Consider the following 15,273-nt stretch of genomic DNA (forward strand, 5'->3'; position numbering starts at 1 on the left):
TCGTCCACCCGAGCTCGCTCTGTTCTTCCCCTTTCCCCTCTCCTCTCTGTTCTTCCCCTCTTCCTCTCGATCTCATCACACATTTTGCCCAAAATTTGTCAAGATTTGAAGGCCCCCATCCATTCAAATGATCACAAAGGTTAGCAACTTTGTCCTTTCATCTCTCATTGCTATTAGCTCTTGCAATGCTTTATATAGTGATTAATTTGTGAGTTTAGTAATTTGGGAGGATATATATATGTGCTAGTATTTGATTTATATGCAATTTGAGGTCAAAAATAACACTTAGTTTGCATATGTAGGTGTGGTTTACTTAGTGCCTTCTAAATCTCCATCGTAGCCACCGTCGATCGCCCGCACCGTCCCGTCACCGGCACCACCTTGTGATGAGCCTCTTGTTCATGAAATTTTATATAAAAATTGATGTTTGTGTGATTTGGATATATAGTTACTCGTATAATTAGCTTACCCGTACGTTGTTTGTTATACATATAGTGCCATGGTTTTGATATCCGTCCCCGTCGGCCCTAGTCCTTGTTATGATTCGGATGTGGTATGTATATTCTCTTTTAAAACTAGTTGCATTTCGTGTTTATGACAAATTATGCCCATGAAGTTGACATAGAAATTTTTTCTAGGAGGTATGTGAACCGGAAATTCCAACCGACCCTATTGCCGAGAGGTTAAATTTAGTTGAAAGAGAAAACGAGTACTTGAAAGAAAAATTGAAAAGAATTGAGGGGGAGAAGATGGAATTGGAGTTGCATGTTGCCGATGTCGTCGATGATCACAAGATGAAGATGGAGAAAATGTGCTTGAAGATTAGAAAGATTAGAAAATATGCCATCAATAGTGAGGCTTGGTATCATTATGCTGTTGGATCCATTGTTACCTTAGTTGCGATCTTGATCGTATTTGTTGTTGCATTTAAATGCTTTAGCTAGAGAGTTATTTGTTTGTTGCATTTAAGTGTTGTATGAACTTTATGTGTATGAACTTGTATTAATTTGGTCTATTCGGTGTTGTGTAATGAAGATGAGCCGGCAATGGATGTACGATGACCGATGCTCTCCCCAGTTCGTTGAGGGCGTGCATACTTTTCTGCTTGCGGCTGAGGCAAACAAGCGGGCGGATGGTTTTATGCCTTGTCCATGTGCTCGCTGTAAGAATGGTCACAATTACTCTACGTCAAGAACCATTCACGTCCACCTGTTTAAGTCCGGTTTCATGCCCCATTATAATGTTTGGACCAAGCATGGAGAAAGAGGGGTTATGATGGAAGACAATGAAGAAGAAGAGGACGACGACAGCTATCCTGGCCATGGTATCGTAATTTCACCCACATAGCATTTCAAATGAACTCAGAAAAGCATTTCAAATGAACTCAGAAAAGGATGAAAGTTGGCATGGTATCATAATTTCACCCACATAGCATGTGCAAAAAAGTAGAGAGGGTTACCGCAAAAACTAGATGCACTTCGTGTACAAAATGGACAATCTGTTTCGAAGTATTAGGGTTTCGGACGAAAACTCATCCGTTACAAAGGCATTTCATTTTTTAAAACTTAAGCATTACCAAATTGAATATAATGATAAAACACACTAATATTAAACATAAGAAAAAAGAATCACTGGAAAATGTATTTTTAAAGTTAAGTTATTCACAAACTAGTGATTCACACAAATTTCAAATAATTCAAAATTTAAACTATTCAAATTTAAAAACTACCGACACTAACTAAAGTTTCTAAAAACTATCAAAAATATTCACAAAGAAACTCTAAATACAGCAAAAAACAACTAAAAATAAATAAAACAAAATAAATAAAGCAGAAAAGAAAAAACTAAATGAAAAAAGCCCACCTACCGGGCCACAGCGGCCTGCATACGACTAGAAACCCAACCTGTTGTTGGGCCAGGATGCAGGCCCGCAAGCCCAATAGGCCCCACAGGGCAGAGTAGCAGAGGTAGGCCCAGGAGGCCTGCTTTAGAGAGGAGCTCGAGACAGCAGCGGCGGCGGGGCTTATAAGCAGGTGTGAGCGCCCTTCGGCTAGCGAGGTGGGACTAAACTTCTGCGCCCCTCGCCTGGCAGCGCACACCCTTTAGTACCGGGTCGTGGCACCAACCGGTACTAAAGGGGGGCCTTTAGTACCGGTTGGAGCCACCACCCGGTACTAAAGCCTGCCCTTCCCGCTGCTTGGCCTGGCCAAAACAGGCCTTTAGTACCGGTAGTACCGGGTGGTGGCTCCAACCGGTACTAAAGGTGCCTTCTATATATACAACACTTCGAAAAATTTCATTCTCCCCCTCTGTTTCTTCCCGATCGATCGACGCCGCCCCCGTCCTACGCCACCCCCGTCGCGCGCCGTTGCCGTCGCCGCCCCCATCCTCGTCGCCGCCCTCATCCCCGTCGCCGCCCCTGTCCCCGTCGCCGCCCCTGTCGCCGTCGCCGCCCTCGTCTCCGTCGCCGCCCCGGGCCGTCGCCTCGCCGTCGCCGTCGCCCCGCTGTGAGCTCTCCCCCTCTAACCCCTCTCCGATCCCTCGCCCCCGGTGGCCGCCGCCCCTCCCCGAGCCCACACACACACACAAGCATGAACACACACACGTATTTTGTATGTTTAATTAGTTTAGATTTTTCATATTATTATTTTTTCACTAGTATATATGTAATAACCCAGGAGCATATAATGCAGGCTGAAGAACTCAAGATCACTGTTGGACAACTCCTCGAGATCGAGGACATGCCTGGGATTACAGAGGAGGAAATAAAACGGAAATATGTCCGGGGCCATCCTTTGGTCGAGCCAGAAGATGTCAACAAGCTCCCAACGAGAATGTATGAATTGCATCAATGGTACATGGACATTACCAAGAGATCCAATCGAGAGTCCCTCATGGTGGATGTCAAGAAGGATGATTACTACCATGAGAAAGCTATGGCCGTTGAGTATTCTGAACTGTTTCAGTTATACAATCAAGACGCACTCGACAAATCTATCGTCAGTTGCTATTGTCTGTAAGTGATTTCTTTCTGTAATTTAAGTCTCAAGCTAGCTGTAGTGATCCTTTTGATCAATCATTACCTGTAATTATCCTCACTATATTCTTTTCTGTGGTATTATGCAGGATGAAGATGTATGAAATGAGAAAAGGTGGAGGCTATGGCATTGGGTTCATTGACCCAAACACCGTTAATGAATACACATGGAAAATGAACAAGTATTATGAAAAGCAGGTAGAGGACAGCATGCTAGAGTTCTTGAAGCGCCTCAAATACAATGAAGATATACTACTTCCTTACAACTTCCAGTGAGTCACACTTTCTTGTACTACAAATTCTCTATTTTTGCCTACTAGCTAGCTACATGTTTTTGCTTACATATGCCCGCTTAATTAAGACATGCAAACGTGTGTGCATGCAGATTTCACTGGATCTTGTGTATCATTAAAGTTGACGCCGGAACAGTTGAAATACTAGACTCGCTACTCAAAGCAAATAGTGACTATAACATCTTGTTTGGGATAGTCAACAGGTAATTTCAATCATTATTAACTATATATCTCGGCCTATTTAGTTCGTCATTTCATGATATGAACTATTTAATAACCCCTTTATTTATTTTCTTTGTCGGCAGGCAGGGCTTGGGCAAGGTTCATCAGCGTCACGGAAGGCGAATGGAAACCAAAGCTGAAATGGTTTCGATCCAAGGTAAGTAATTAAGTAGTACTAGCTAGCTAGCTAGCTAGCTGCCATCTATTTAATTATCATGCTTGATTAATTATTATCTGATCAAATTAAATTCCATTCTCGTAATAAAGGCCCTGAAGCAGGCGCAGGGGACTGATCTGTGTGCATTCTGCGTTTGCGAGAACATTCGCATGATGGCGTCCGAAAGGAGCAGATCTCAAAGACAGGAATGGGTACGCTTGTCAGAACACTATTCACAATTTTTACACCATTATCGATATCTAGTCACACAACTAATACACATGCATATTGATCTCCTTCTTAACAGTTCAGAGAGGTGCGGGACAAGCTCCTAGAAACGGAGCGCGTAGAAGCACTTCAAGAGGAAATAGCGGGATTTTTGCTCGACCAGGTCATAAATCCGAAGGGAGAATACTATTACCCGCTACCGCCCTCATGAACCACTTCCAATTGTCATCGTGCTCCGAAGGCACCAATTAGGCTAATGCCACTGGCTCCGAAGGAAACATGCATATGTAGGAGAAATTGTATATAGCTATACATGTGTGTATGTGTAAATTAATATGGTGGTTTGTGAGACATTGATGATATATATATGATTGGTTCTACTAGAAATTCTATTTATATATATATATATATGCATAACGTGTACAATGTGTAGTACCGTAAAATACCAGCAAACGAAAAAGAATTAAAATGGAAAACACAAAATTAAATGAAAAAGAAATCATAAAACCAAAAACCCCACAACCATTTAGTACCGGTTGGTGTTACCAACCGGTACTAAAGGGCTCCTGGCCCCCGGAGCTGGCTCGTGCCACGTGGATCCCCTTTAGCACCGGTTCGTGCTGAACCGATACTAAGGGGGGGGGGGCTTTAGTGCCGAAACTTTAGTGCCGGTTCCTAAACCGGCACTAAAGGGCCTTACGAACCGGTGCTATTGCCCGGTTCTGCACTAGTGTAGGGGTGTTAAACGATAGCGCTTGTTGGGAGGCAACCCAACTTTGTTTTTGTTCCTTACTTTTTATTCCTGTTTATTAGTAATAAATAATTCATCTAGCCTCTATTTAGATGTGGTTTTATGCTTTTAATTAGTTTTTCTGCCAAGTAGAACCTTTGGGAAGACTTGGGAAAAGTCTTGTTGATCATGCTGTAAGAAAACATAAACTTTAGCGCTCACGCGAATTGCTGCCATTTTTATTTGGAAAGTGATTTTTAGTTAATTCTTTTTGCAGATGATTAATAGATAAATTCCTCAGGTCCATCAATTTATTTTAGAATTTTTGGGGTTACATAAGTTTGCGTTAGTTAAAGATTACTACAGACTGTTCTGTTTTTGACAAATTCTGTTTTTCGTGTGTTGTTTGCTTATTTTAATGAATCTATGGCTAGTAAAAGAGTTTATAAACCATAGAGAAGTTGGAATATAGTAGTTTTAACACCAATATAAATAAATAATAAGTTCATTACAGTACTTTTAAGTGGTGTTTTGTTTTCTTTCGCTAACGGAGCTCACGATTTTTCTGTTAAGTTTTGTGTTGTGAAGTGATTCGACACAAGGGGAGCCAAAGAATACTCTCAAGTATTAGCAGCTGAGCTGTCAATTCAACCACACCTGGAAACTTAATATCTGCAGCAAAGTGTTTAGTAGCAAAGTAATATGATAGTAGTGATAACGGTACAAAAGGTAACAGTAATAAAAGTAATGTTTTTGGTATTTTGTAGTGATGATAGCAATAGCAACGAAAAAGTAAATAAGCGAAGAACAATATATGAAAAGCTCGTAGGCAATGGATTAGTGATGGAGAATTATGCCGGATGCGGTTCATCATGTTACAGTCATAACCTAGGGTGACACAGAACTAGCTCCAGTTCATTGATATAATGTAGGCATGTATTCCGAACATAGTCATACGTGCTTATGGAAAAGAACTTGCATGACATATTTTGTCCTACCCTCCCGTGGCAGCAGGGTCCTTATGGAAACTAAGGGATATTAAGGCCTCCTTTTAATAGAGAACCGAAACAAAGCATTACCACATAGTGGAATACATGAACTCCTCAAACTACGGTCATCACCGGTAAGTATCCCGATTATTGTCACTTCGGGGTTAACGGATCATAACACATACTAGGTTACTATAGACTTGCAAGATAGGATCAAGAACACTCATATATTGATGAAAACACAATAGTTTCAGATTTGAAATCATGGCACTCGGGCCCTAGTGACAAGCATTAAGCATAGCAAAGTCATAGCAACATCAATCTCAGAACATAGTGGATACTAGGGATCAAACCCTAACAAAACTAACTCGATTACATGATAGATCCCATCCAACCCATCACCGTCCAGCAAGCCTACGATGGAATTACTCACGCACGGCGGTGAGCATCATGAAATTGCTGATGGAGGATGGTTGATGATGACGATGGCGACGGATTCCCCTCTTTGGAGCCCCGAACGGACTCCAGATCAGCCCTCCCGAGAGGTTTTAGGGCTTGGCGGCGACTCCGTCTCGTAAAACGCGATGCTTTCCTCTCCTTGATTTTTTCTCATCGAAACTCAATATATGGAGGTGGAGTTAGAGTCGGAGACGCAACAGGGGGCCCATGAGGTAGGGGGGCAGGCGCGCCCCCCACCCTCGTGGCAAGGTGGTGGGCCCCCTGGCCTCCATCTTTTGTAGGTATTTTTCTTATTTTCTGAAAAGTCGCTCCGTGAAGTTTCAGGTCATTCCGAGAACGTTTGCTCCTGCACATAAATAACACCATGGTAATTCTGCTGAAAACAGCGTCAGTCCGGGTTAGTTCCATTCAAATCATGCAAGTTAGAGTCCAAAACAAGGGCAAAAGTGTTTGGAAAAGTAGATACGTTGGAGACGTATCATGAAGTCTTCAAGTTTTGGGTAAAGACTCGATGGACTATGGAATAAGGAGTGGCAAGAGCCTAAACTTGGGGATGCCCAAGGCACCCCAAGGTAATATTCAAGGACAACCAAAAGCCTAAGCTTGGGGATGCCCCGGAAGACATCCCCTCTTTCATCTTCGTTCATCGGTAACTTTACTTGGAGCTATGTTTTTATTTGCCACATGATATGTGTTTTGCTTGGAGCATCATTTTATTTTATTTTGTTTTGCTTGCTGTTTGAATAAAATACCAAGATCTGAAAATCTTAAATGTTAAAGAGTCTTCACATAGTTGCATAATTGTTCAACTACTCATTGATCTTCACTTATATCTTTCGGAGTAGTTTGTCATTTGCTCTAGTGCTTCACTTATATCCTTTTAGAGCACGGTAGTGGTTTTATTTTATAGAAATGGATGAACTCTCATGCTTCACTTATATTATTTTGAGAGTCTTAGATAGCATGGTAATTTGCTTAAATAATCCTAATATGCTAGGCATCCAAGAATAGTAAAAACTTTCTTATGAGTGTGTTGAATACTAAGAGAAGTTTGATGCTTGATGATTGTTTTGAGATATGGAGGTAATAATATCAAAGTCATGCTAGTTGAGTAGTTGTGAATTTGAGAAATGCTTGTGTTGAAGTTTGCAAGTCCCGTAGCATGCACGTATGGTAAACGTTGTGTAACAAATTTGAAACATGAGGTGTTCTTTGATTGTCCTCCTTATGAGTGGCGGTCAGGGACGAGCGATGGCCTTTTCCTACCAATCTACCCCCCTGGGAGCATGCGCGTAGTGCCGAGGTTTTTGATGACTTGTAGATTTTTGCAATAAGTATGTGAGTTCTTTATGACTAATGTTGAGTCCATGGATTATACGCACTCTTACCCTTCCCTCATTGCTAGCCTCTTCGGTACCGTGCATTGCCCTTTCTCACATTGAGAGTTGGTGCAAACTTCGCCGGTGCATCGAAACCCTGTGATATGATATGCTCTATCACACATAAACCTCCTTATATCTTCCTCAAAACAGCCACCATACCTACCTATTATGGCATTTCCATAGCCATTCCGAGATATATTGCCATGCAACTTTCCACCATTCTGTTTATTATGACACGTATCATCATTGTCATATTGCTTTGCATGATCATGTAGTTGACATCGTATTTGTGGCAAAGCCACCGTTCATAATTTTTCATACATGTCACACTTGATTCAGCGCAATCCCGGTACACCATCGGAGGTATTCATATAGACTCATACTTTGTTCTAGTATCGAGTTGTAATCATTGAGTTGTAAATAAATAGAAGTGTGATGATCATCATTTTCTAGAGCATTGTCCCAAGTGAGGAATAAAAAAAAGCGAAAGGCCATAAAAAAAGAGAAGGCCCAACAAAAGAGAAAGGCCATCAAGAAAAAGAGAAGGCCCCAAAAAATAAAAAAATGAGAGAAAAAGAGAGAAAAAGAGAGAAGGGACAATGCTACTATCCCTTGCCACACTTGTGCTTCAAAGTAGCACCATAATCTTCATGATAGAGAGTCTTTTGTTTTGTCACTTTCATATACTAGTGGGAATTTTCATTATAGAACTTGGCTTGTATATTCCATCAATGGGCCTCCTCAAGTGCCCTAGGTCTTCGTGAGCAAGCAAGTTGGATGCACACCCACTTAGTTTCTTTTGTTGAGCTTTCATACATTTATAGCTATAGTGCATCCGTTGCATGGAAATCCCTACTCCTTGCATTAACATCAATCAATGGTGTCGGTGTACTAGAGTAGGGGTACCCTAGTATCCCGAACTCATGCACGGGCAGTTGCAGCATCCTGCGGCAAGGCTTGCCGGGTGACTGCCAAGGACCTCCGTGGTTCATTCCGAGCCATTCAAGAACAAAGTATCCAACCCAAGGAAACAAGACCCCGGCAAGAGGAGCTTGCCGGGAAGGCCAACCAAGGCATCAAGAGAAGCTTGCCGGGAAGGCCAACCCCGCGACCCGGCAAGGCCCGGCGAGCGACAAGTTCCCGGACGTGACAAGTCATCAACCGCGGCAAGGTGCTTGCCGCGACAAGCCAACACTCCGTACCTACGCTCCAACACGTCCACCAACGTGTCGCCCTGGGACCTTCCCAGGCGCACGTGGCGGGAGGCTGCGCAGCCAGTGGTGCGCAGTGGCATGCAAGTAGCGCTGACAAGATTGCCATCGTGGCAGGCGGTGGCGTCCCTGACGGTCCCTTTCGCACTTTCTAGGCGACACAGACGGGCATTTAATGCCCTTGTCCCCTGCCGTCAGGGTTAGGTACGATGCATTGTAGCTGGTAGCTGTACCAACCACCACTTTTACATTTTTACCCTCGTCTATGTTGCCACCTGTCGGTGACCCCTTGAGCATGTAAAAGGAGCCCATGCACAACATGGAGGGGAGGAGGAGAACATTGGCGCTCGGTCTAGTTAGCTGCTGGTGTGTACTGTAGCACTCCACGCTCCCGAGCAAGAACTCAATACAACCTCAAAGCAGGAGTAGGGTTTTACGCATCCGTGCGGCCCGAACCTGGGTAAACCAATCGCGTGCTTCGCCTCGATCTGCTCTTCGTGCGCTCTCCGCCCCCCTTTGCCGAACCGAAAGGGGCTCGGTCCCCATAGGTGTTCGTGGATTAGTCCCCCGACATCTTTGGCGCGCCAGGTAGGGGGATGCGTCGAGGGTGAGTGAACCTGATCCGGCGTTCACGCGAGCAGAATCTTCATCATCTTCATCGACATGCCGCCGAAGAAGAGGGCTTCGGAGGCGGCTGCTTCGTCCGCGACGAACCCACCACCGCCGGAGCAAACGGCTGGTGCGGTAGACACCGGCAGAAGAACAGGCGGCGACGAGCGAGCTCACGGTGCCGCCAGGTCCAAGGACAGGGCTGCGCTGCACATCGGCGGCGCGGTCGGCTCCCACAACGACCGGGCGCACTCCAAGGCCTCGGCGTCCGTACACGCACCGCGCCCGTCCCAGGAGGCGCGGGACTGGCAGCGTCATGGTACTCACAGTGCCATACGCTTGCTGGACCAAGATCAGGCTGGCGGATCTCGGAGTGCTCAAGACCAGCATGCGCGCCAACATGCTGGCACGAGCAGGGCACGGTCGCCTGGACGGGATACTGCTCCTTCTAACATAGTTAGAAGTCCGAGCATATCCCGCTCCTCGCGCCGTTCGCCGCCGCCACCAGCCACTCCAGCAGAAGCTTTGGCGCGAGCTCAGCTGCTCCTAAACTACCCTCCAGTGGCAGACAAGTTCGACGACTGGAGGGCCACCATTCAAGGTCTCATCGGCTTCGCCAACGGCGACACTCCGCGGCATACGAGTGCGTCGCAGCCGCGGCAAGTCAGCCAGGCGCAAGCCGGTGACGACAAGACCAGCGGGGGTGCAACCACTGTGCACTCTCCGCCCCGAAGGCTAAGATCGCTGACTCGTCGGATCCACCTCGACAGCGACTCCACCGCGTCGTCGGACCTGCGAGTTCGCCACGATCAGCGCCAAGTTCTTCATGAACGGCAGCAAGAAGATGCTCGTACTCGCATCGAGCGCTGAAGAGAAGTGCGGCATCAATCAGACCAGCGCGCTGGGCCCTCTATCGATATGCATGCGCCAGGGGAACCAGGCGACTTGCCGTACGCGGCAGGTTGCCCTGCGTTCACTCATGAGCTACGGCAAGTCCAGTGGCCCAGTACGAAGAACTTCAAGCCAGATGTACCAGAGAAGTACGACGGCAGGACGCATCCGTCGGAGTTCCTCAGCATCTACACCATTGCGGTGCAAGCTGCCGGGGGCGGGACGACAAGATCCTCGCCAACTACTTCCCGCTGGTGCTCAAGCCTGAAGGAAATATGCCCTAGAGGCAATAATAAAGTTATTATTTATTTCCTTATGTCATGATAAATGTTTATTATTCATGCTAGAATTGTATTAACCGGAAACATAATACATGTGTGAATACATAGACAAACAGAGTGTCACTAGTATGCCTCTACTAGAGTAGCTCGTTAATCAAATATATGGTTATGTTTCCTAACCATGAACAAAGAGTTGTTATTTGATTAACGAGGTCACATCATTAGTTGAATGATCTGATTGACATGACCCATTCTATTAGCTTAGCACCCGATCGTTTAGTATGTTGCTATTGCTTTCTTCATGACTTATACATGTTCCTATGACTATGAGATTATGCAACTCCCGTTTACCGGAGGAACACTTTGGGTACTACCAAACGTCACAACGTAACTGGGTGATTATAAAGGAGTATTACAGGTGTCTCCAATGGTAGATGTTGGGTTGGCGTATTTCGAGATTAGGATTTGTCACTCCGATCGTCGGAGAGGTATCTCTGGGCCCTCTCGGTAATGCACATCACTTAAGCCTTGCAAGCAATACAACTAATGAGTTAGTTGCGAGATGATGTATTACGGAACGAGTAAAGAGACTTGCCGGTAACGAGATTGAACTAGGTATTGGATACCGACGATCGAATCTCGGGCAAGTAACATACCGATGACAAAGGGAACAGCGTATGTTGTTATGCGGTCTGACCGATAAAGATCTTCGTAGAATATGTAGGAGCCAATATGGGCATCCAGGTCCCACTATTGGTTATTGACCGGAGACATGTCTCGGTCATGTCTACATTGTTCTCGAACCGTAGGGTCCGCACGCTTAACGTTACGATGACAATTATTATGAGTTTATGCATTTTGATGTACCGAAGGTTGTTCGGAGTCCTGGATGTGATCACGGACATGACGAGGAGTCTCGAAATGGTCGAGACATAAATATTGATATATTGGAAGCCTATATTTGGACATTGGAAGTGTTCCGGGTGAAATCGGGAATTTTACCGGATTACCGGGAGGTTACCGGAACCCCCCGGGGGGCAAATGGGCCGTCATGGGCCCTAGTGGAAAGGTGAAAGGGCTGCCCACAAGGGCTGCGCGCCTCCCCCCTCCCCCTAGTCCTATTAGGACTAGGAGAAGGGGCCGTCCACCCTCTCTCTCTCCCCCTTTGGGGATCCTAGTTGGAATAGGATTGGAAGGGGGAGTCCTACTCCCGGTGGGAGTAGGACTCCTCCTATGCCCTCTCCCTGGCCGGCACACCTCTCCCCCTTGGCCCCTTTATATACGGGGGCAGGGGGCACCTCTAGACACACAATTGATCATTGAGATCTTTCCTTAGCCGTGTGCGGTGCCCCCTGCCACGATATTCCACCTCGATCATATTGTTGCAGTGCTTAGGCGAAGCCCTGCGTCGGTAGTACATCAAGATCGTCACCACGCCGTCGTGCTGACGGAACTCTTCCTTGACGTTTTGCTGGATTGGAGCCCGAGGATCGTCATCGAGCTGAACGTGTGCTAAGAACTCGGAGGTGCCGGAGTAACGGTGCTTGGATCGGTCGGATCGGGAAGAAGACGTACGACTACTTCCTCCATGTTGTGTCAACGCTTCCGTTGCGATCTACAAGGGTACGTAGATCATACTCTCCCCTCGTTGCTTTGCATCACCATGATCTTACGTGTGCGTAGGAAAATTTTGAAATTACTACGTTCCCCAACAGTGGCATCCGAGCCTGGTTTTATGGTTTGATGTTATTTGCACGAGTAGAACACAAGTGAGTTGTGGGCGATACAAGTCATACTGCCTACCAGCATGTCATACTTTGGTTCGACGGTATTGTTGGACGAGACGACCCGGACCAACCTTATGCGTACGCTTACGCGAGACCGGTTCCCTCGACGTGCTTTGCACATAGATGGCTTGCGGGCGACTGTCTCTCCAACTTTAATTGAACCAAGTGTGGCTATGCTCGGTCCTTGAGAAGGTTAAAACGGAGTCTATTTGACAAACTATCGTTGTGGTTTTGATGCGTAGGTGAGATGAGTTCTTACTTAAGCCCGTAGCAGCCACGTAAAACTTGCAACAACAAAGTAGAGGACGTCTAACTTGTTTTTGCAGGGCATGTTGTGATGTGATATGGTCAAGGCATGATGCTAAATTTTATTGTATGAGATGATCATGTTTTGTAACCGAGTTATCGGCAACTGTCAGGAGCCATATGGTTGTCGCTTTATTGTATGCAATGCAATCGCGATGTAATGTTTTACTTTATTACTAAGCGGTAGTGATAGTCGTGGAAGCATAAGATTGGCGAGACGACAACGATGCTACGATGGAGATCAAGGTGTCGCGCCGGTGACGATGGTGATCATGACGGTGCTTCAGAGATGGAGATCACAAGCACAAGATGATGATGGCCATATCATATCACTTATATTGATTGCATGTGATGTTTATCCTTTTATGCATCTTATCTTGCTTTGATTGACGGTAGCATTATAAGATGATCTCTCACTAAATTATCAAGAAGTGTTCTCCCTGAGTATGCACCATTGCAAAAGTTCTTCGTGCTGAGACACCACGTGATGATCGGGTGTGATAGGCTCTACGTTCAAATACAACGGGTGCAAAACAGTTGCACACGCGGAATACTCAGGTTATACTTGACGAGCCAAGCATATACAGATATGGCCTCGGAACACAGAGACCGAAAGGTCGAGCGTGAATCATATAGTAGATATGATCAACATAACGATGTTCACCATTGAAAACTACTCCATCTCACGTGATGATCGGTTATGGTTTAGTTGATTTGGATCACGTGATCACTTAGAGGATTAGAGGGATGTCTATCTAAGTGGGAGTTCTTAAGTAAATTTGATTAACTGAACTTAAATTTATCATGAACTTAGTACCTGATAGTATCTTGCTTGTCTATGTTGGTTGTAGATAGATGGCTCGTGCTGTTGTTCCGTTGAATTTTAATGCTTTCCTTGAGAAAGCAAAGTTGAAAGATGATGGTAGCAATTACACGGACTGGGTCCGTAACTTGAGGATTATCCTCATTGCTGCATAGAAGAATTACGTCCTGGAAGCACCGCTGGGTGCCAGGCCTACTGCTAGAGCAACACCAGAAGTTATGAATGTCTGGCAGAGTAAAGCTGATGACTACTCGATAGTTCAGTGTGCCATGCTTTACGGCTTAGAATCGGGACTTCAACGACGTTTTGAACGTCATGGAGCATATGAGATGTTTCAGGAGTTGAAGTTAATATTTCAAGCAAATGCCCGGATTGAGAGATATGAAGTCTCCAATAAGTTCTATAGCTGCAAGATGGAGGAGAACAGTTCTGTCAGTGAGCATATACTCAAAATGTCTGGGTATAATAATCACTTGATTCAATTGGGAGTTAATCTTCCGGATGATTGCGTCATTGACAGAATTCTCCAATCACTGCCACCAAGCTACAAGAGCTTCGTGATGAACTAAAATATGCAAGGGATGAACAAAACTATTCCCGAGCTCTTCGCAATGCTGAAAGCTGCGGAGGTAGAAATCAAGAAGGAGCATCAAGTGTTGATGGTTAACAAAACCACTAGTTTCAAGAAAAAGGGCAAAGGGAAGAAGAAGGGGAACTTCAAAAAGAACAGCAAGCAAGTTGCTGCTCAGGAGAAGAAACCCAAGTCTGGACCTAAGCCTGAAACTGAGTGCTTCTACTGCAAGCAGACTGGTCACTGGAAGCGGAACTGCCCCAAGTATTTGGCGGATAAGAAGGATGGAAAGGTGAACAAAGGTATATGTGATATACATGTTATTGATGTGTACCTTACTAATGCTCGCAGTAGCACCTGGGTATTTGATACTGGTTCTGTTGCTAATATTTGCAACTCGAAACAGGGACTACAGAATAAGCGGACACTAGCAAAGGACGAGGTGATGATGCACGTGGGAAACGGTTCCAAAGTCGATGTGATCGCGGTCGGCATGCTACCTCTACATCTACCTTCGGGATTAATATTAGACCTAAATAATTGTTATTTGGTGCCAGTGTTGAGCATGAACATTATATCTGGATCTTGTTTAATGCGAGACGGTTATTCATTTAAATCAGAGAATAATGGTTGTTCTATTTATATGAGTAATATCTTTTATGGTCATGCACCTTTGAAGAGTGGTCTATTTTTGATGAATCTCGATAGTAGTGATACACATATTCATAATGTTGAAGCCAAAAGATGCAGAGTTGATAATGAAAGTGCAACTTATTTGTGGCACTGTCGTTTAGGTCATATCGGTGTAAAGCGCATGAAGAAACTCCATACTGATGGACTTTTGGAACCACTTGATTATGAATCACTTGGTACTTGTGAACCGTGCCTCATGGGCAAGATGACTAAAACACCGTTCTTCGGTACTATGGAGAGAGCAACAGATTTATTGGAAATCATACATACCGATGTATGTGGTCCGATGAATATTGAGGCTCGCGGCGGATATCGTTATTTTCTCACCTTCACAGATGACTTAAGCAGATATGGGTATATCTACTTAATGAAACATAAGTCTGAAACATTTGAAAAGTTCAAAGAATTTCAGAGTGAAGTGGAAAATCATCGTAATAAGAAAATAAAATTTCTACGATCTGATCGTGGAGGAGAATATTTGAGTTACGAGTTTGGTGTACATTTGAAAAATTGTGGAATAGTTTCGCAACTCACGCCACCCGGAACACCACAGCGTAATGGTGTGTCCGAACGTCGTAATCGTACTTTACTAGATATGGTGCGA

General features: G+C 44.9%; 1 protein-coding gene across 1 annotated transcript; it reads left to right on the top strand.

The window, feature by feature from the left end:
• Window positions 1-2,858: 2,858 nt before the first annotated feature.
• Window positions 2,859-3,985, top strand: LOC147966226 (uncharacterized). Its single transcript, XM_087530760.1, has 6 exons — window positions 2,859-3,016; window positions 3,127-3,309; window positions 3,423-3,533; window positions 3,652-3,709; window positions 3,820-3,921; window positions 3,974-3,985. The coding sequence occupies exons 1-6, from the start codon at window positions 2,859-2,861 to the stop codon at window positions 3,983-3,985; spliced, it is 624 nt and encodes a 207-aa protein (XP_087386886.1).
• Window positions 3,986-15,273: the final 11,288 nt, after the last annotated feature.

The sequence above is a fragment of the Triticum urartu genome, chromosome 6A (genome assembly GCF_056163025.1).
Source record: "Triticum urartu cultivar PI428250 chromosome 6A, HENAU_Tu73, whole genome shotgun sequence".
In the NCBI taxonomy this organism is placed as follows: domain Eukaryota; kingdom Viridiplantae; phylum Streptophyta; class Magnoliopsida; order Poales; family Poaceae; genus Triticum; species Triticum urartu.